This window comes from Lygodium microphyllum, chromosome 29, assembly GCF_053477565.2.
Source record: "Lygodium microphyllum isolate KBCC chromosome 29, Lygodium_microphyllum_v1.1.10, whole genome shotgun sequence".
Lineage (NCBI taxonomy): Eukaryota > Viridiplantae > Streptophyta > Polypodiopsida > Schizaeales > Lygodiaceae > Lygodium > Lygodium microphyllum.
This window is the reverse complement of record NC_141163.1, coordinates 84,032,030-84,052,618: the sequence shown is the minus strand read 5'-3', so window position 1 is coordinate 84,052,618 and position 20,589 is coordinate 84,032,030. Positions and strand designations below refer to the sequence as shown.

Below are 20,589 nucleotides of genomic sequence, written 5' to 3'. Positions count from 1 at the left end.
TCATTCTCCATGCTTCTTCATTTACTAGCACTATCATTACCATGTTTTCTGTTTGTGACTTTGGTTATGCCTAAGTGTGTTTGATCCACCTCTCCACTAGGACACTATAATGAATACTGGGCCCCTACCCACTCCCTCCCTCATAATGAGATCTATACAAGTTGACATCCAAGATGGGCATGGCACTCCTTATGTGGGAACTCATCGTCGCGATGGGGCGTTTTATTAGGTGAGCATTAGGGTTATCCTTTCTCAAGTCCATAATTACCTAGGCCTATAAACAAGGTGCTTGGTGCCTATCCTTGCTAGTGTTATGTTGGTCCATCTGGAGCTATCAAACTCACAAAACCAAAGTAATAATAATAATGAGATTTATCAATAATATGCAACATCACACCCCTTTCGCCTTGTCCACAGTAGTCCCCAAAATCTTATAGTTAGGACAATGTCCTTGCCTTCTCCTCTCCTTATTTAACTTCATGCAAAGCAACCACATTAGGCTTTTTTCTTCTTAAAACTCCATCGCACAAATAATTTTGAAGGTGACTTTCCAAACTCCTAAGATTCCATTTTATCGCAATTAATTTGTCAAAGCTCCTACCCCTAATCATAAGTGTATTCATCATAATCAAATATGCATCTCTCCTCTCAATATGGCAAAGAAATTGTAATTAATCAATGGCTTCCAAGCTAGTTTTTCGAGTGAGACTTTATGCTTCCCTTTAACACCTTTATGATATTGATCTTTATTCTTTGGCTCTCAATTCTCTTAGTTGGCATTTTGGAGAACCTTAGGTTGGTCCTTAGTAGCTTGAGGACAAGTCTTCTCAGTTGAGGTCCTTCTCATTTTGGTGCTACCTCCTTTGGCCTTACTCTTGTCCAAATCTCCTCTCTTTTCCTCACTGGATGTTGCATGCATAGCATGAGGTTCTCTACCATCTTCCTTATTCTCCTTAGTCCATCTCTCCAAAGCACCTGCTCTCTTCCGATGATCCTTTGCATAATGTCTACTCTCTGTGCAAATGAAGCATGCATCAAGGAAGATCGAGAATGAGACCTCAATGACCACCTTGATGCCACATTTGCACGTATCAGGGAAGATTGTGAATGAGATCTCAATGACCACCTTGATACCATTTTTTGTCAAACGACTCCAATAGTTCTAGCTATGGTTTCCTTCTATCCCATAAAATGCACTCGTGCCTCTAGGCCTTAAGAGCTCAATTGGGCATTATGTCAATTAAAGCACGAAGAATTTTGCCCAAGGTTTCCAACAGTGTATCCTCTCCATCCATCCAAACTTGGAGCCTTGGGAATGTGGCCCAAATAAGACAATCATGCTCAAGGACACTGCTAGGGGCAAAGCTCAAACTTCAAGGAAGAGAGTATACTATATAGCCTTTGAAGCCAACCACTAAAATGAGAGTCCAATCTCTCTCTATGTGAGATGAGACCAAGACTAAGAAGAATTCGCTTCCAACACATCTAAATTGCATGGGAGCAACTGTATATTCAAATTTGCACCAAAACCAAATTTAGACTTCTTCTTCCAAAGGAGGCCAACCCATGAAATACATGTATAGGCGACACAAATCAAAATCGTTTATGTTTGTTTTATATGAGATATAAAGAAAGTAGTTTGAGCCTAGAGAACTCAAATCCCATACTTGATTGATGCACTCTTCTTGTCGTTTAACCTCTTCTAGTCACTATGCATCTACTTCTAAAGTTCAACCATATCTTCTTTACCTTGCAATGCTCCTGCAAAGTCAAGCTTCATGTTGCATTTATTCTTCTACAACTTGCTCATCTCACTTGCATCAACTTGCCCATAGAGAGGTGCCCACTCTATCACATTCCTCTTGCTCCTTAGACCACCCCTATTTGTCCACCTGGATGTCAGTTCAAAAATTTGTGGGGAAGCACTCACACTACAGGATAATGTATAGCACTTATAATTGCATAAAGAAGAATATAGATTGAGGTAGAGACATCTATACTAATGGAACATTAAACTTCTATTGCACTGATGCCACGTCTTAATAGAGTGAATGCCTTCTTTAATAAGATGTGTGAACTTATTGTCAAATATCAAAAGAGAATACATAATATCACTCCTTTAGCATCATTATGTTCAATAAGATTTAGTTGTGATTTGAGTTGTTTAGGATGCTAATCATTTTTATCAAATTTTAAAAGAGATCACATGCTATCACAGTTTTGACAATATATACTTTACAACATTATAATGTTTTGAATCATTTAGGAATTTCTATATTTTGATGTTACAAGACTAGTCATGGCTATATAATAGATACAAATAGATCCCCAAATATTCACTTGAAAGCCTTAGTTATGTGCACACAAGCCCATGTATCACCATCCTCATAGCACAATCACAACTCTCACAATGTTGTGGTCACAATTTTTGCCAATCAAATGACTCTTACAATCATTTACAATTGAGATCTAGAAATATATGAGCATGGCATGTCTCCTATCCACCTCCATATAACCACCTAGCTACTCAAGATGACCATGGAAATGCATGCCACCATATCTCCACGATGATTGCCCTAACCATTGATCAGCCATCCTGTATAGTACTATTATTTGTCAAGTTACATCCTACTTTCAAGGATATACTATGTATACAGGTTATCCCTCTATCCCCTCCCTATGGATCTTATACAATGAGATAGCACTTAGATCCTTCGCTGTTAGTGACAAACATCTCAAACCCCTTTTTACCACCCTGAACTTATCTTTCATCCACTACATAGCTTGGCCCATAAGTGCTCTCAAGGGCTTTAAACTTTTTTATTGCTGCAATGTACACTTCAGAGACTTGAGATGGCAATTTCTGATATAACTTCAAACACACCTCTTACTTTATGCAAATGGGCAAGAAAGCGTTCTGGTAACATAGAGACATGCTTACGCTAAGATGAATTTTGATTTTTGTAACATGCATCCAAACCATGTAGCACAAAAATTCAACTTCCCACTAACATTATGATGTCATACCATAACTCATCCACACACATTATAAAGAAATGTTGCCCGCTACACTCCACTATGTCACATAGATCTTCATGTTGCGATGATATGCCCAACAAGCAAATGGTCCACACTTTGACCCACATGCCTTGCTACCTCATTAGCTTGAGTCCCACATTTTTAATTACCCCCACGTTGTAGCTTTGTGCATGGCTTGCATTGGCAAGAATTGATATGCTACTTTAAGATGAAGCCTAGCAAATCATTTATCGTTATCCATATGATTTGCATGATCAATGTTCTTCAAGTATTCCTCATGTCTTGAGTAAATTGGCACATACCAGTCCAATCTAGAATATAGAGATATCCCTCCACCATCTTCATGCTTCTATATTGACATCTACACACCTCATTTTCTAAACAAGCATGTCAAAACACACAGCTACTTGTGTTCATTAGCCACCATCTACAAGCTCTGTGCAACTCACGAGCTTCTAAGGCAAGTCTTTAATTTTTGCATATATTGTACAAATTGATCAAAGAAATTTGCCTCAACCCGCTTGCCACCATTCATGTCATGTCTCTCTAGGTTTTTTGCTAGAGTTTTGCTGCATCTTTCACATGAAAGACTGATGGATATCCAAAATGGCTTTCTTACATAGTGCTTGATAACCATCTACACATACATGAAACCATGCATATGCAGTAGTGCAAAAGATGAACCACCCTCAGATTTATTTCTTGGAATGCTCTTGTCTAATCATCAGGATCTTTTCTCTATTGACACAACTGAGAGAACCATAGACGTGACCATGCCCAAAAAACCTTTCCCATTGAAAGACATGCAAATACTGAGCTGTATTCTTGCACTCGAGAAATAGCATGATAAGGATCTGCAGTCTTGATGTTATTTTGATGCACAATTATACAATACCAGCTGTGCACATTTTCCGAAAAGCAGTCTTGATGTTAAAGATGGGTTTGTACTTCAAGGACTATTAAGTAAAGCTGTTGAAGAGTCTTGTAAACCTAAAATTTTGAGTGGCACAACATAACAAAACTTGCACTCTTGTTGATAAGGTCTCTTGTTGCATGAAGTTCTTTTCCTAGACAATACAAAAAAGCTCACATCTCAATCAACACTCCTCACTGACCATTTTCAATAGTAGTCTGCCTGATCCCATGATCTACGTATCAAAGGTACGCCATCTTCTCGCCAGAATATTCTATCTTCACAAAGTGCTGCAACAGCCTCAGGATATAGAATGTGCTCCTGTTTGGGAAGAAGAAAAAACACAATTCATGGACAAGGTTTTAAAGAAGACAAATATACAGAGAGGATCGGATTAAGAAACCACACTAGATATAATGACAATGAACCACATGCAAGGTTCTGGAAATGGGCCAATGATCTTAGTAGACTTTAGACTAGAACCAAAGTGATGATTAATCAATAATTGGAGCAACACAAAACCACTTGCCAAGTTCATACTAATAATATTCTAAACAAGCGCGCACACAAAAAAGCAGTCGATTGCAGACCATCAGCCTAGAATAGGTTACAGTCAAGAAACCTCCTACCTAAGTGAGGAACTGTTTGAAAATTCCCAACTAAGATGGCAGAAGCAGAACCAGGTAACTCACCAAGTTTCCCCAGGAAAATGCCTTAGTGATCAATACTTCGGCTGATAATTGTGAGGTTCTAGGTTCAACTCTTGCTGGATACATAACTTGGTTCCACATCTATGTTTACATGGTGTGTCTTTGCAAGATTGGGCTCTTGCCCACTCAAAACACTCAATCCTGATTCCTCCCCCTTAGTGGGGTCATTGAGAAGAAGGGTCCCAATGCTGAGCCATGAAAATTAAGGAATGCATTTACACAAAATTGCCGTGCATGAATGCCTAATTTGCTCCATTTCAAACAGTCCCAACAAAGTAATTACTTATCAAATAAGCTTTATTTTGGACAGTAGAACAACTGCTCAAAAATTCCCTACAAAAATGACATGTTGTGGGCACCCATCCTCATTCCAACACTCTTGGCTTTCAGTTGTTAGTGTACACCAGCCAGCCTTCACTATCTCCAACTGCTCCTGATCATGATCAGCTATAGCTGTGTTTCAACCTGCATCACTTGTGTTTTGCTGCCCAGTGCCCCTCAAAGACATTGTGCTGATCAGAGGACTACAATCTCTCCCTCCACTGCTGTCCACATCATCATCGGCTCGATGTGCTGCTGCTGCTGCGTTTTCGGATCCATGACATCCCAACACCATTCTTCACTCGCCTCTCACAAAGGTTTGAGGGCCCTCATTGTATCATTCACATTCTCATACATTGATCTTTCATTGAGCATTCTACTAATTGTGTTCATCATGGTGTTGTACATTCTACATTTCTTTGTGTTTGTTCTAGCGTAATATCCTTACATGGCTGTTCCAAGATTTAAGATTGGCCTAACAACTCGCACCCCTTGTATGCATGGTTTTCAAGGTGTCTCAGAAACCCAAATTTTTGTTGTAAATTAGGGTTTTGACAGCAAATCCCACTGCTGCCCATGTTCTAATGCTGAGAAAATATAAGATTGGCTGAGGGATTATTAGGCAAGATGACATGGCTGAAGAGAGAGAATTCTGCAATCTATTGCCAGAAAGTGCCCAGATCTGCTGTCGCATGTGTCCCGGCCTTGTACCAGCAATCGGCTGCAGATTTACAGCCCCAAATCAAGCCATCTACTACCCATGACACTTCTAATGCTGTCGACTGCTATCTGAGCTGGTACTGGAGCTGTCAGCTGCTGTAGATCAGCCTCCTGTTGGCCAGAATCTCCTCCTACAGCAAACACCTACAACAGATTGACCTCCCTCAGCTCTCAACCAGCCCCAAATAGGCCCTATCCAGTTTGAATGGGGAGGTTTCTTCCTTGGCTGCCAAGTAGTATGCTTCACAAAATGAAAAAACTTCTTGTTCCTATCCATTAATTGGCCTTTGCCCATCCACATTTAATGTGCAAAGTCTTTAAAACCTAAAGCTTGTTTAAACTTTCACTTGGCCTTAATCTAGCATTCAATGTTTAATTTTTGCCTAGCCCAAACGGGGCAATTTGCCCCTTGATTTTCACGTAGCACTTGCTCTAATTGGACCCCACCTGGCCAAGGTGCTGCCCTTGACAATACAACAAACTGGCAACTGCACATGTTGATTTTAGTGTACAATGCCTTATCCTATTGGCACAAGTCCCAAGGTAGCTGCTAAACGCTAATTTTTGCAAAACTTTAGAGTTTACAACATAAATCCTCTGCTATCCACTAAATTTCGTTGAGATCTGCTCAAAATGACTGGAAAATACTAAGATCTCTCAAACAGCCCCAAATAGGCCCTATCCAGTTTGAATGGGGAGGTTTCTTCCTTGGCTGCCAAGTTTCACAAAATGAAAAAACTTCTTGTTCCTATCCATTAATTGGCCTTTGCCCATCCACATTTAATGTGCAAAGTCTTTTAAACCTAAAGCTTGTTTAAACTTTCACTTGGCCTTAATCTAGCATTCAATGTTTAATTTTTGCCTAGCCCAAATGGGGCAATTTGCCCCTTGATTTTCACGTAGCACTTGCTCTAATTGGACCCCACCTGGCCAAGGTGCTGCCCTTGACAATACAACAAACTGGCAACTGCACATGTTGATTTTAGTGTACAATGCCTTATCCTATTGGCACAAGTCCCAAGTTTTAGTGTACAATGCCTTATCCTATTGGCACAAGTCCCAAGGTAGCTGCTAAACGCTAATTTTTGCAAAACTTTAGGGTTTACAACATAAATCCTCTGCTATCCACTAAATTTCGTTGAGATCTGCTCAAAATGACTGGAAAATGCTGAGATCTCTTGAGAATGGATTGGAGAAGGTGAGAGAAAGCCAAGATGAGAGAGAAATCTAATTTTCTCACAATAAAATCCTAAAAGCCACCTGTTGCTTCCTCCAACCTATATTTAATGAGTTACCTACTGCCCAGCAACTCCAAAATGCTATCACTAGATCAGCAATGTTATTGCCAACTCGTAGAAGGTGTCTCCTTGCTGTCCCCTACCTGCTACGGCCCCCAAATGGCTATCTTCTACAACAAATTGTGTTTCTCTTATCAAAAAATGGAATAGCAGCTCCAACTTGTTGAGCTAAAACACGCTTTTCAGCTGATTAGCATTCTTAAACAGCCCCAAAACACACTTAATTAATGAAAAACCCTAAAAAGGGAAGCAGTCTGAGAGAGTTTCAATGGTCTCCCAAAAGCCCTAATTTTTGGGGCACCTGTAACCACCCTTCCTTCCGTGGATAGGTGGTAAATCCCTGATTCCAACTTAATTACAGCAGCAAACAGTTAATGCAATTCTGAAAATACAAATTTACCTACTAATCTTGGACAATGCACACCCAACTGGCCCCAAAATTGGCGCCCCTTGCAGTATTTCTTTAGCTTTATTGAAGAAGAAGTTGATTTACAATGGGATTCTCCCAATCCCTTTCGGTATTCCAACTCCCCTTGCCGTTCAAAATCACCACCAAGTCTTTAATCCAATTTTCCCCTTGATTCGGGCAATCAATTGGCCTTCACCCGCTTTGATGCAAATGGAAAATGCCCCAAATTCAATTATTTGCTGGTCCCTCCACTTGAATAGGCTAAAAACAGCTTCAGCCTTGTTAAATCCAAGTCTTGGAGCTTCCAATTTCTGGCACACTTCCCAAGGCTGCTGATAAACCCTAATTTCTGCTGCAGATTAGGGTTTACGATAGAGAAATCTGAAATTTCACAGCCTGGAGGGATCCATATGCCGAGATCTTTGAAGCAAGGTTGTCAAATGGCTGGGAGATGAGATGGAAAGCTATAGAGAGAGAAAATTCAGAGTTTTGTCGCAAAGAATGACTAAAAATCAGTCAAATGCAGCTGCTGCCCTGCCACAACAGCTTGTAGATGCAAAGAACTGAAGAAAATCAATCATTTATTGCTTCTGCCCTGTCTCAACAACCTGTAGATGCTGTCTTCTACTGTTGATTGGTCTTCTCCTGCCCTTGTAGCCTTAGAAGGTCCTCCAATTGCTGCAAATCAGACCAGTAGCCTCCCCTCCCTCTCTCTTGCAGGCTGAATTTATAAAATTGCCTCTCTCTAGCCTCTAAAGACGTTTTTCAGTCTTGCATGGGCATTTTTTACAAGTGACAACCTTTCCAAATGGTTTTTCCAACATTTTTCATAATTAAATATTAATTTTCAGCCTTTAAATACTAAAAACTAATCTAATAATTATTTCAATGCCCTGAAAAATAAACTGACTAGCCAATAATTAAATTGGCTAGGCAACTTCTATTCCCGAGTGTCTCTGCACTATCTTTGACCATCAAATTAGTGTTAGGTACCATTAAACACCACTTCTCTAGTATCACCAACTAACACCTAGTTGCACCTCACATATGCAACATTTACTTAATCATGTGATTAAAAATTAATCCACATGTTAAGTGAGGTTTCAAAAATACATTCCTCATGACAACACCCTTGTACATCTATAAATAGATAGGCTGTCCCCATTCAGTCTATTCCGTTTGTGCAAGTTTCACACTCTCCAGTGCAGATTGCAACCATCAATCTACCTCCACATGGCTGTCTAGCCTTCGCAACTGCTGCCACCTTTTCCTCCAGTCTCGCAGTGTCCTAGTGCCTTCTTCCAGATGTTGCTCACTGTCTGGCGCCATCTCCCAAGCTGAGTTTGGCCTCCAACTACCATCGCCAACATCTCCAACATCAAGCGATATCCTACACCCTACGTTTGCATCCTTCTGAAGCCGCCTGGCATCATCTCTCCCCTCTACAACTGTCGCGTCTCTCTAGCAGCCCCTCGTGTCAACGTTTTGCAGTTTCCTCTCTCTTTACACTCCGACTGGTGATTACAGACTTGGGATCCGTCTTCGGTGGACGTCACACTCCGACATTGCTCTACCCTTGAGCACACTGTACACTCTTACATTCATTTACAGCATTCATTCACTTCAGAGTTGTGTTCTCTTTCTCCCTTCTTCTGTTTGTGTTTGTGTTTCTGTGTTTGCGTTCTGAGTTTTGCATTTAGGGTTTGAGTTTCGCTCTCTGTGTCTGTGTTTGTCTCTTTGTGTTTCTGTCATGGTCGTACACTCTTATGTTTCCTCAGTGCAAACCCTAGCAGTTTTCTTCACATGGTATGAAAGCCAGTGCTCTTATAAAGAGTATTCTGCGGATATTATGGAGAGCTAGTCTTTGTGCGAGGTACACAATATGACTCGTAACCGAATCACAATGTTCTAGACACCTTCTTCTCCAGTTCCTATGATGTCCTATCAGGCTTCTCCATCACTAGAGACCCTAAGACGGTATTATGGACTCAATGAGGAGAACAACACCCCACTTTCACCTTCACCTTCTTTTTCTACTTCTATTCCAAATTTCACTAACATAACAAAGGAGGACTTTGAGGAGTACTATCACAACAAGTACGATAATGTTTACACCTCTCCTACAAGCGTTACTACCACATTCGGACCGGTTGGTGAGGCTGGCCACCTCTCCAATCATGGAGGACATATCGCATTTGGAACGTCTGGCGATCCATCTTCATCTTCTCAGCCAAGTCCAATGTCAGATTTGTACAATCCTTTTGAGTTGCATGAATCAAAACTCTCTTCTCTTTCTTCTTTAGAGTTACAACATCCAAATGACTTTGCTTATGTGAACTTTAATAGAGGGGGCTCACAAAGCAAACGTAATTCAGATACATCTACAGCTTCTGTTTCATTTGAGCATGTCACACACACTTTTCACTTTCCTCCCATCCCATCCTGTTCTATATTATACCTTGATCACCTCTCATTATCTTTTCAAAACCTTGGATTACACTCCACATCTGCATCACACGCCCTAGGAGTTAGATCTTCCATCTCCGCTCCTAGCATCTTCTCCTTCTCTACCTCTTTGCCCCATGGTACTTCGTTAGGGGAAATGCCACCCTTTAACACAATGCCTCTCACCTTTCAACAAATGAGCACACCCATAGCACCTGGGACAACTGTGATGGGCATCCTCCTCACTATCCCCAACTTCTCATCTCACATGACCACTCAACCGCAAGGGTTTCCATCCTCAACTTATGGTGCGTCTTCACACTCTCCTCGGGTTGCACCTACACAAGGATTACCATCTTCTACTCCTCGTGTTCCCATTCCACCTCCTTGGGTTACTCATGTGACTACCATGCCCATGTCTAGTTAGCCCATCCCTACCTATGGATCCACCTTGCACACTACCCGCATGCTTGGTGGATACTCCCGGGCCCATTCCCAAGTGTACTCCACTCCCCTATCCTACCCACACTACACTTTTTCACACTATCCATCTCCGAGCACTACCACTCCTGTTGCAACAGCCAAGAATGTGGCGCTAACTTGCAGATTGCTTATGTCCTACCTAGGCTAGAGATATGGGGATGCACACCGTTCCTTTCATGGTTTGATCATCCTCGAAGTGCTTGCTCTTCTTCCAACATGGCGGTTTCCCTTCCCAAGGCAGATCATACAACATCTCTCTTGATGCTATCATAGCAGTGACTTCTACCTTGCTCTCCTAGCGGGGTGCTTCATCTACTTCATCTTCTTTCGTTCCTTATGGTTCTTAGCACCATAGGAAGACCGCCGACATTAGGCTCCTCTTTCTTCTTCCGGCTGTTGCTCACAGTTTGGCGCCATCTCCCAAGCTGCGTTTGGCCTCCAGCTGCCATCATCAGCATTTCCAACATCAAGAGACATCCTATAACCTGCGTTTGCATTCTTTTGGAGCCGCCTGACATCATCTCTTCCTTTTGCAGTTGTCACCTTTGCCTCTGGCAGCCCCTGGTGTCAACGTTTTGCAATTTTCTCTCTCTTTCACACTCCAACTGGTGATTACAGACTTGGGATCCGTCTCTGATGGGCATCACACTCCGACATTGCTCTACTCTTGAGCACACTATACACTCTTACATTCATTTACAGCATTCATTCACTTCAGAGTTGTGTTCTCTCTTCCCCTTCTTCTATTTGTGTTTAAGTTTGTGTTTGAGTTTTGAGTTTTGCTCTCTGTGTCTGTGTTTGTCTCTTTGCATTTCTATTATGGTCATACACTCTGTGTTTCCTTAGTACAAACCCTAGCACTTTTCTTTACACCTCTCTCTCTCTTTCCCAAGCTATAAACTGACTGAATGACTAAGACCCAATTCCCAAAAAAGTTTTTATTTGCATGGGCATTTTTGCAAAGTACTAGCCTTCCAAATCCATTTTTGAACATTATCCAACCATTTAATTAATTTTCAAATTTAAATAATCTTGAAAATTAATTTCAGCCCTTCCCACCCTACCCAAAATTAAATCCACCCATCTATAATAGAATTGGCTAGGCCATTTGAGTGACCCCCAACCTCTGTTGACCCTTAGACTCGCATTAATTGATTAATTAATACCAATCCCTAATGTCACCATTGACACTTATTGGCCAAACAATTGTCCTAGGATCAAAACTGACACCCACTAACTACCAAAACCCAATTGGCATAGCTTATCACAACTTTTGCCTTTGACACCCACTACATCCTCGGAGTCCTTGGCCTATTACCATGAAATAACTGCCATGTGCATCACATGTGCTAAACAACTTTGCACATTTGATTAATATCCTAATCAAATGTTATCGAAAATATTAGAGCATCTCAAATTTTCACGTTCCCATGACAATAAATTTTTAGTCTCAAAGTTGCAATGAAAATTGTACTCATATGAATACTAACTAAAATGACTAATATATTGAAAAGTGATCTCATGACAAATATATTATCAACAAATAATACCTTGGATGCTAACTGAGTACATCCGAGATCCACCATAGGCATGAGCCATCTATCACTAGAGAAGCGGAACTACTACTTTCCCCTTGAGCATCACATGGTACTCTAGACCTCTCGCATTGTTGAACCTAAAGGAGTCCGATCTAAACTCGTCTCAAGCAAAAATGCATTGAAACAAAGCTACAACAATTGAGGATGGTCTACTAATTCGCTATCTTCCACCCATTTCACGTTTTTGAGGCAATACAGACCAACCATTATCCTCTCTCTTTTTCCCATTATATTCTTCCGCGGTTTTGGATCCTTGATTGGCTTTAATGGCATCTCGAGAGCACATGTCAATCCTACCCTCTCCACTCACATCCGAAAAGTAGGATGGAACGAACTACCCTCTATGGTCGAGCAACACGGAGTGCATCCTCGACGACAATGACCTTTGGGATTTTGTTCTTGTCCATATATACCAACATACCTAGATCCTCGTGATGGTGTAACCGCGGATTTGGAAGCTTTACGGATCCATTGAATGCCAAAGCCCGCTCTTTTCTCTTTTTGAGTTGTACAAATTCTGCGCTCTTGCATGTTAGACTTATCCGCACCATTGCAGAGATTTAGAGGAGATTAGCATCTCTTCTGAATCCAAACATTTAGGCATTAATTATCTCTTGAGTTGAAGCTATGACATCTTTTTGTCGTAGATTCTCCTATGATAAGACACCACATCTACAAGACAGAGGAGATTCGAGATGAGCTTGCATCCCTAGGTACAGACATTTCTTTAGAGAATCTAGTTGTGACACTTCTCTCACATCTTTTGTCACCAACATATGATGTGCTCTACACCAATCTTCTCACTTATCGTAGCCGGGAGACTCTTATTTGGAAGAAGCTAGCCCCATTGGTGCTCGAGTACAATGCACATCACAAAGAAACAAATTCTTGCGGAGCTCATACACATGGCCATACTTATGCAACCTTATCACCAAGTATAGGACAAACCAAGCAAAAGATAGGTAAGAGAAAAAAGATAGAGACATCTTTCGTCTCTGGTACAAATTTTGTGGAGAAGCATAGAGGATATCTCACGTGTCCTCATTGTGGAAAGACCTCGCACCCCATGGAGAAGTCCTGCAGGATATACCCTCACCTTCGTCCATGATTGAAGGGTGGATCTACATCAAAGTCCTCGTTTATCTCTACTTCGTTACTTGCTTTTACCATGGAATCTGTGTTTCTACACATTTTTCAAGTGGAGGAGCCTTCTTCAACTGTCTCGTTTTCTAAGCAACCTTGGCTCATTGACAATGGTGCATCAAGTCATATGACCCCCCTAAGATGATTCGTCGCAAGATCTCCATCAAAGGATATCATCACTACTGGTGACATCTCTTTGGTGCCTCTTCATGGTATTGGCACCTTGCCTCTATTGTTTGACCATCCATCGAGCTCCATTTCTGAGGCCCTACATGTTCTTGACTTGTGTTTCCATCTTCTCTTAGTTTATGGCCTTCCTAGACTCGAGACCTACATTATCCTCACCGAGCCAACCATCTTCATTGAGGATTTTTCTACGAGAGCCACTCTTGTGACGGGTTGGCAAGAGAGGGGGCTATCTATGCTCCGTTCCCCTTCCATTATGCAAGGCCCTTTGAAGCATTTTTCTATTGTTGCACCCGTTCTCGATTATGCACCATTTATTCCACAGGTCCATCCCATCCCCCACCATCTCCTATGGTGGCTCTCTCGTACCTCCCATCCCTTTCAGAGGGAAACGATATTGGTGATGCAATTGTGGATTTCCTAGCCCTTTGTATATTAGCCCATGCTTGTAAGGAGTTTCTTCAGGGTTTCCAATCCACTTTGGGCCTTTCCTTTATGTGGCAACCTCTTTTGTTTATCATCAAGCTACCATCTCCTACCGCTTGGCCCTTGGTCCCTATTGTTTCTATGTAGCTTACAACATCTTCGATAGTTCCTCACTACCATCTCATACTTTGGTTAAAGGCTTGGCTCACCCATCCCCAACTGGAGTTTTCAAGAGTGATCTATTCGCAGCCTCTCCATTTCCCTTGCTATTTAGTGGCTTTCCATTTGTTCGAATTTTTAGATAGAGAGGGGGTCTTGCTCCTTGGTTTCCTTTCTTCATCGACAGACTTCATCACCATCAATACTCTTTCTACCACCCTTGGATCAGCATCTCCTTTGGCCTTCCACCATATCCAAGATCTAAGAGGAAGGTGTTAGCAATCATATGTGCCTTGTGTTGTCACCTCCTACATGTGAGCCTCAATGTGAGTCAAATGAGTACATTAGGAGCTCTAACATTGTATTTACCTATCATTTATGTGTTTTAGACATTTTATATGGGGTACACATTAGTGCATTTCTTTTTGGGGACTTTTGGCCATTTTTTAGGGATTTGACCGTACTTAGGGTTTTGCCACTTTTTACCTAAATATAGGTAGCCTATCCTCCCAATTTCAATATCCATCATTGATCCTTTATGATCAACCTGTTAGCAGATTAGTTAGCTCATGATTGAGTCTGGATTATTTAGGCATTTTATTTGCCATTGTTTATTGTGGATTGGCATTATTTGCAACCAGTCGGCCAGGCATTTAATGCTGGTCGACCAGTCATATTTCCGGCATTTATTTGTCCTATATATTGTCTGGCTCCCTCCTCCACATATTCATTCATCACTGGACAGTTCTTGGAGAGAGGGAGCAGGTGCCAGTGCCTCCACAGCCGGTGACTCACATTGTATCTATACTATCTCATGTCTTGGTATATGGATTCCATTTCCCGAGTATACATCTGAGTTCTCATCTATATTGTGTTATCTCTTTCTTTTATTTTGTCTTGTGTTCAGCAGTTTATTTCAGCACATGTTTATGCTTCCATTGTTGCACCACTTCTGACATGGTATCAAATTTCAGGATTTGTGTTTCTGCTATGTTTTCTTGCTAATTTCAGAACTGTTTTCACCCTTGCTGATCAGGCGGCTGCTGCTCCATACATGCGACCTGTTTGACTTGCGTTTTCTGCAGATTTGCCATCGCCTGCTGTCCAACACCTCTTGCTAACTGTGTTTTCATCATCAAGCTGCTCGCGCCAATTCCCTACACCTGTTTATGCAATGTGCAGCTTGCGTTTTGTTGTTTTCAGCACTACTTTGGGCTGGGCGACTAGCAAAACAGGCCGTTTTTGCTGTTTCTAGCAGTTTTGAACTGATTTTTTGACTTTGTGCAGCAGATTTTTGGCTTATTTTGATCAGATTTTGGGTTATACTATATGTAAACTCTTGTTTTTTGTAGTCTGTGCTCGTGTTTTGGTTGTGTTCCCTCCCCAAATACCTCTTTTCTCTACTTCTCTTCTACATCCTCTACAGATGGCTCCTTCGTGCACATCCACTGATGATATGCTACATGGAGATTCCAATGATGCTTTTACAGCTTCAAGGAGGGGTTTGAAGACACAGAAGTCGAAGGCCCAGTGTTACCACTGTGGCAAGAAAGGTCATTTACTGAAGGATTGCAAAGAGTTAGCGGCTTCCAGGAAGACACAGGAGCGGAAGACGATGCGGGATGCGGACTCCTCCGACGAGTCCTCATCTGCCTCAAATTCCGATTCTGATCCTTCGGCCAAGGTGAAGTCTAAGGCACGGAAGAGATCCTCTTCTTTGGATCGTGGAAAGGGCTTGGTGGCCCCTTCCTCATCTGTTTTCTAGTGGTGGTGGTGATGAGATCATTTCTCAAAACTCTCTGGTGCCAAAGAGGGAGTGTGAGAGGGTGGTGAGATGGGGCAACCACGCCTCATCTATATTTCTATACAGGTGCATAGGATCCAGAGAGGGACGTCCCTAATGCATCGATTGAAGTCTGGCAAGTACAAATTCTGGAGCTGGGATTAACATCCAGGTCCGTGATGGGCTGGTTACTTGACACAGAGCAGGTGGCTTTCGTCTAGAGCTCACATGAGGGGACACTTTGGCAGTCTGGACAAAGCAGGGGAATCCATGGTCATTTATGCGCTGCGGCATTGGTGACAAGATAGTCATGTGTGCTAGACATTGAGAGCTGCTATGATCTTCTCTATCTTCAGGAGCTGGTACGATCGACATCGACATCAGGTTCTCTCCGAGGCACCTTGGTGGTGGCTTGCGCACCCACTACTTGGGTATCCATGGTTCTACTATGACGGACATTGTTGTATGTACTATGATATGTATCCTGTGAGGTCTCACAGTTATCCACATGGTGGATATAGCTGTTGTCCCTAGCTCTAGTTTGATAATGGCATGAGCCTTGTCATTGTTCTTTTGCCAAGTGACAGAAAGATTTGCATCATGAGGCTTCTTTTCTTTTCCAATGGTAATGGCCCAAAGGCCCTTCTTCATCAGGATGAGTTTGATGCGGGTCTACCAGGTATGAAATCTAACTCCTTTGAAACGAGCAGTTGGAGAATCTTTGCCAATGGACTGAAGCATGCCAATGAGCATACGAAGAGTTGAAGAAGGCTCTAACCACAGCACCAATTTTACGAGCCTCAGATTGGACCATTACCTTCCGCGTGCATATCGATGCTTCTAAATTTGTTGTGGGGGCAATGTTGTGCCAACTTGGTGAGCACAACCTAGACTATCCAATGAGCTACTTGCTAAAGCTTGTCAACTCAAAGCGCCATATCATTATGAAATTTTGAGATGATGTTGTCATTAATCAAGCATATTGTATATTGTATTGTATCAGATCCCTCATGATCTGAGAGAGGGTGTTAGCAGATTAGTCAGCTCATGGTTGAGTCTAGATTATTTAGGCATTTTATTTGCCATTGTTTATTGTGGATTGGCATTACTTGCAGCCAGTCGGCCAACATTTAATGTTGAATGCTAGCCAACCAGTCATATTTGGGCATTTATTTGTCCTATATATTGTATGGCTCCCTCCTCCACATATTCATTCATCACTGGACAGTTCTTGGAGAGAGGGAGCAAGCATCAGTGCCTCCATAGCCGGTGACTCACATTGTATCTGTATTGTCTCATGTCTTGGTATATGGATTCCATTTCCCGAGTATACATCTGAGTTCTCATCTGTATTGTGTTATCTCTTTCTTTTCTTTTGTCTTGTGTTCAGCAGTTTATTTCAGCACATGCATATGCTTCCATTGCTGCACCACTTCTGACACAACCAACCCTCCTTATCCTCACATCCCCTTGCTACCATCAGGTACCCACACTGACGTGTAGAGTTGCAAGTTGAGGATCGTTGTTGGAACCTTGTACCTTCAACCATTGCAATCACATTGTTCCTTCTCTCTCCTATATTCTCTATTTGTTTCCTCTCCATGTTCACATTCCTCTTTCCATTATCCACTCTCATAATATTTTAGGAATTTTTTATTGTCATTAGAATTATTATTTTGGCATGTATTGCTAGACGAGCAGCATTAAATGGTGGCTGATCTGATCACTTCATTGGCATTATTTTGTCCTATATATTCGAGCTCCTCCTCAACATTCAATCATTCACCACTTGCCAATTCTAGTGCAAGGTCCTGTTGGAGAGGGAGCCGTTGCCAATGCCCACACAGCTAGTGACCCACTATTATACACAGCTATCTCATGTTACGTGTATGGATTTCATTTACCAAGCACATCTCTGAGTTCTCCTTTGCAATATTTTTGTGTCTTCTCTTTCCTTTCTCTTTTGTCTTGTGTTCAGTAGTGTCTATTACAGCATTCTCTCATGCTTCCATTGCTACATTCATTTCTAACAATAAGATGGCTTGTTCGAAGGGTTTTCACCAGGTATCAAATCTACAGCATGATCCTCAAGTCTTTCAATCAATAATTGTCCAATAACAATTGTGAAAAGCAATCAGCATACTCTTTTAAAAATGCCATGCAATCCTTATCTAACTTAGATATATTACCCACAATTTCATTATCTTCTTTATATTTGGCAAACAATGTACGCTGAAATATGAGTTTTCATTACATTGGAAATTGCAAAAGTAGATACAATGGGAACAAATTACCATTTAAGCTTTACATCCAAAGTATGAGCCTTGTTCTTATGCTTAAAGGTAACCACTTTGTCATGGGTATTAATCACTGCAAGCACATGATGACACCAACGCATGCCAAGTAGCACATCACAACTTTGAAGCCGAAAGACTTTTCACACAGCAAAGCGTCTATTGTACATGTGGTCTCTATCATTTGAGACATGCTGGTCACTATTGTCTTTAAGCAGAAGTCTTGGATTTCCTTGGGCAGCCCACAACAATGCTTCTCTATCTGCTCTAAAAGGGGGGCAGCATGAGAGGAAATAATGGTCAGCAATACCTCCCAAAACTTTTTGATATACTACTCTAAATTCTTACATTAGGAAACATCCAACTTGTGCCAAATGGTCATTACATCACCTCAAAGGTACTCCTCAACCATGAGGAAGCTAACACTTGCATCATTTGATAGTTTGACAGTGCTCTACCTTGTATTAGAATTGATATCCATCACTGCAATCCATTAATCTTCAAGAAAGTGGTAGCCTTTCGGACTTTGGATGACTCACTGAAGTTTCCTAATGAATATGCCCCATCAAACTATCAAATTAAGGTCAAAGCCTTCAGTTTGTCTTGTGCACCGCTAAATACTTCGAACTTTACCGCCCTCACTAGAATCTTTTATTTCCCTTTTGGTGCCACATTATCATGGACAGGTGGCTACAAAAGGTACATCGCCCTTGGTCCAATGCCTTGGTTTCTTTGGGATGGGACCTTTTGGGTAAAAAGATGTTAGAGAAAATACTCTTGATTTTTGGGATCTTTTTGGGCTTGAGGGGATAAAAAAGCATGGAAAGAAGACTCTCTTGATTTTGGGCATCTTTTCATGCCAAAGAGGGGGTGGTGAGCCACCAAAATTAAGGCATGCATTAACACAAAATTATTGTGCATTAAAGCCTGCTTTTCTCCATTTGAAAGAGCCCCAAAATACAATCATTCATTAAAAAGCCTTCATTTTGGACAATAACACAAATGCCCCAAAATCCCTTAATGAAGGACATGTGGGCATACACCCATATTACAACACTCTTGCCCTTCAATCATCAATGCATACCACCCAGCCTTCACCATCCCCATCATCTAGTGCCACCATCTACAGCCCCCACACCTTACAAGACCTGTTGGCTGCTGTCCAGCCCGATCACCATCATTCCAAGCTTCCACCCTGCCTCTGGAGGACATTGCCTGCAGTTGGAGGAGCCCTCACTGGCACTACAGCTGCCATCAGCTTGCCGCCTGTCCCTGATGCCATCAAACATGACCTTCCTACTGCCATCCAGCACATTTGGGTGCCACCCAGCTTGTAGTCATCAACTGCTCCTAATCACCATCAGCTGCTGCTGTGTTTCAGCCTGCATCAGCTGCATTTGCTGCACAGACTCCCTGAGAGACATCCTGTTGATTGGACTTTGTTGCGCTCCCTCCATTGTTGCCCACAGCACCATCAACCAATGTATTCTTGCTGCTGCATTTTGGGATCCGTGACAAGTACAACAGTCCAATACCATTCTCCACTCACATCTGGCCAGTCTTGGGACATGGAGGTTCGAGGCCCCTCATTGTATCATTCACATTTCCATACAGTCATCTTTCATTGAGCATTCTACAACTCATGTTCATCATGTTGTCATACATTTTGTGTTTCTTTGTGTTTTCCCTTGCATTTCTTCTCACCCAATACAATGAAGCTCCGCTATGAATTTACTTTGCGAGTTATCCTATCTGCACAAAGGAATACCTCCGAGGTGACCCTTGTTTGCCACTCCCCTTGTGGGCATACAAGTGCATGTGTAATCGCTTAGGGTGAAAGAAGGAGCCCCTTGAGTAGGAGCTCACAATAGCCATCATGCAACCTAGCTCCCAAATAGCCCAAGTGGCGATACACAACATACAAGAGGAGACAAACATGTAGGACAGATCAAAAAGGTGCTAAATCCCTAGTCCTCATTCGTTTTATAATGCAAGACCAAAATGGACAAAAAATCAGAAAAAGGTCGAAAAAACTAAGGTTAAACCACTTGATTGCATTACTACCCTATTCAAAGATTTTGGTTATCGATATCAAAGACAAGCAAGCAATTCAAGGCTGAGAATGGGTATTGAATGGAATGGTATGATAGAAGACGTGCAAATGATCAAAAAGGTGCTAGAAGCCTAGTCCTAATGCCTTTTAGAGTGCAACATTGACAAGAACACAAAATTAGACTAAGGTTGCAAACTATGGCTGAAGCATTTGCTTACATTCCTACCCTACTCAAAAATTTTGATCATTAACATCAAAGACGAGCAAGCAATACAACATTGATAGTGAGACAAAGGATTGAATAGAAGACTTCTTGTGTTTGGTCCAAAGTGTGGTTCAGCCTATTTCTGAGAGGAATATAGAGAGAGGAAGAGGCTGAGAGTAGATGCCAAGTAAAATGGTCTGATAAAATCACCTTTAAGCTTGCTAAAACACCTCTAAAATAGGGCTATAAATTGCCCCTAATTTTTCCATGGTGTAGAGAGTCGTCACACCATAGAACATAAATCTCCAGCAAATCCCTTTTGGGTAACAGGGCACCTGGCCTACAACAAGAAAGTTGAACGCATAAACATATGGGTGGTCTTACTTGAATGTCAGGTGGTGCCT

At 41.7% G+C, this 20,589-nt stretch overlaps 1 protein-coding gene across 1 annotated transcript in view; it reads right to left on the bottom strand.

The window, feature by feature from the left end:
- Positions 1-4,053: 4,053 nt before the first annotated feature.
- The window catches only part of LOC148010855 (phosphoribosylglycinamide formyltransferase, chloroplastic-like), a 42,186-nt gene continuing 25,650 nt past the window's right edge, over positions 4,054-20,589 (bottom strand). The window contains exon 5 of the mRNA XM_087671932.1: positions 4,054-4,273. Within this exon, the coding sequence (XP_087528058.1) occupies positions 4,160-4,273 (114 nt within the window). The 3' untranslated portion in view covers positions 4,054-4,159. The remainder of the gene's footprint in view (positions 4,274-20,589) is intronic.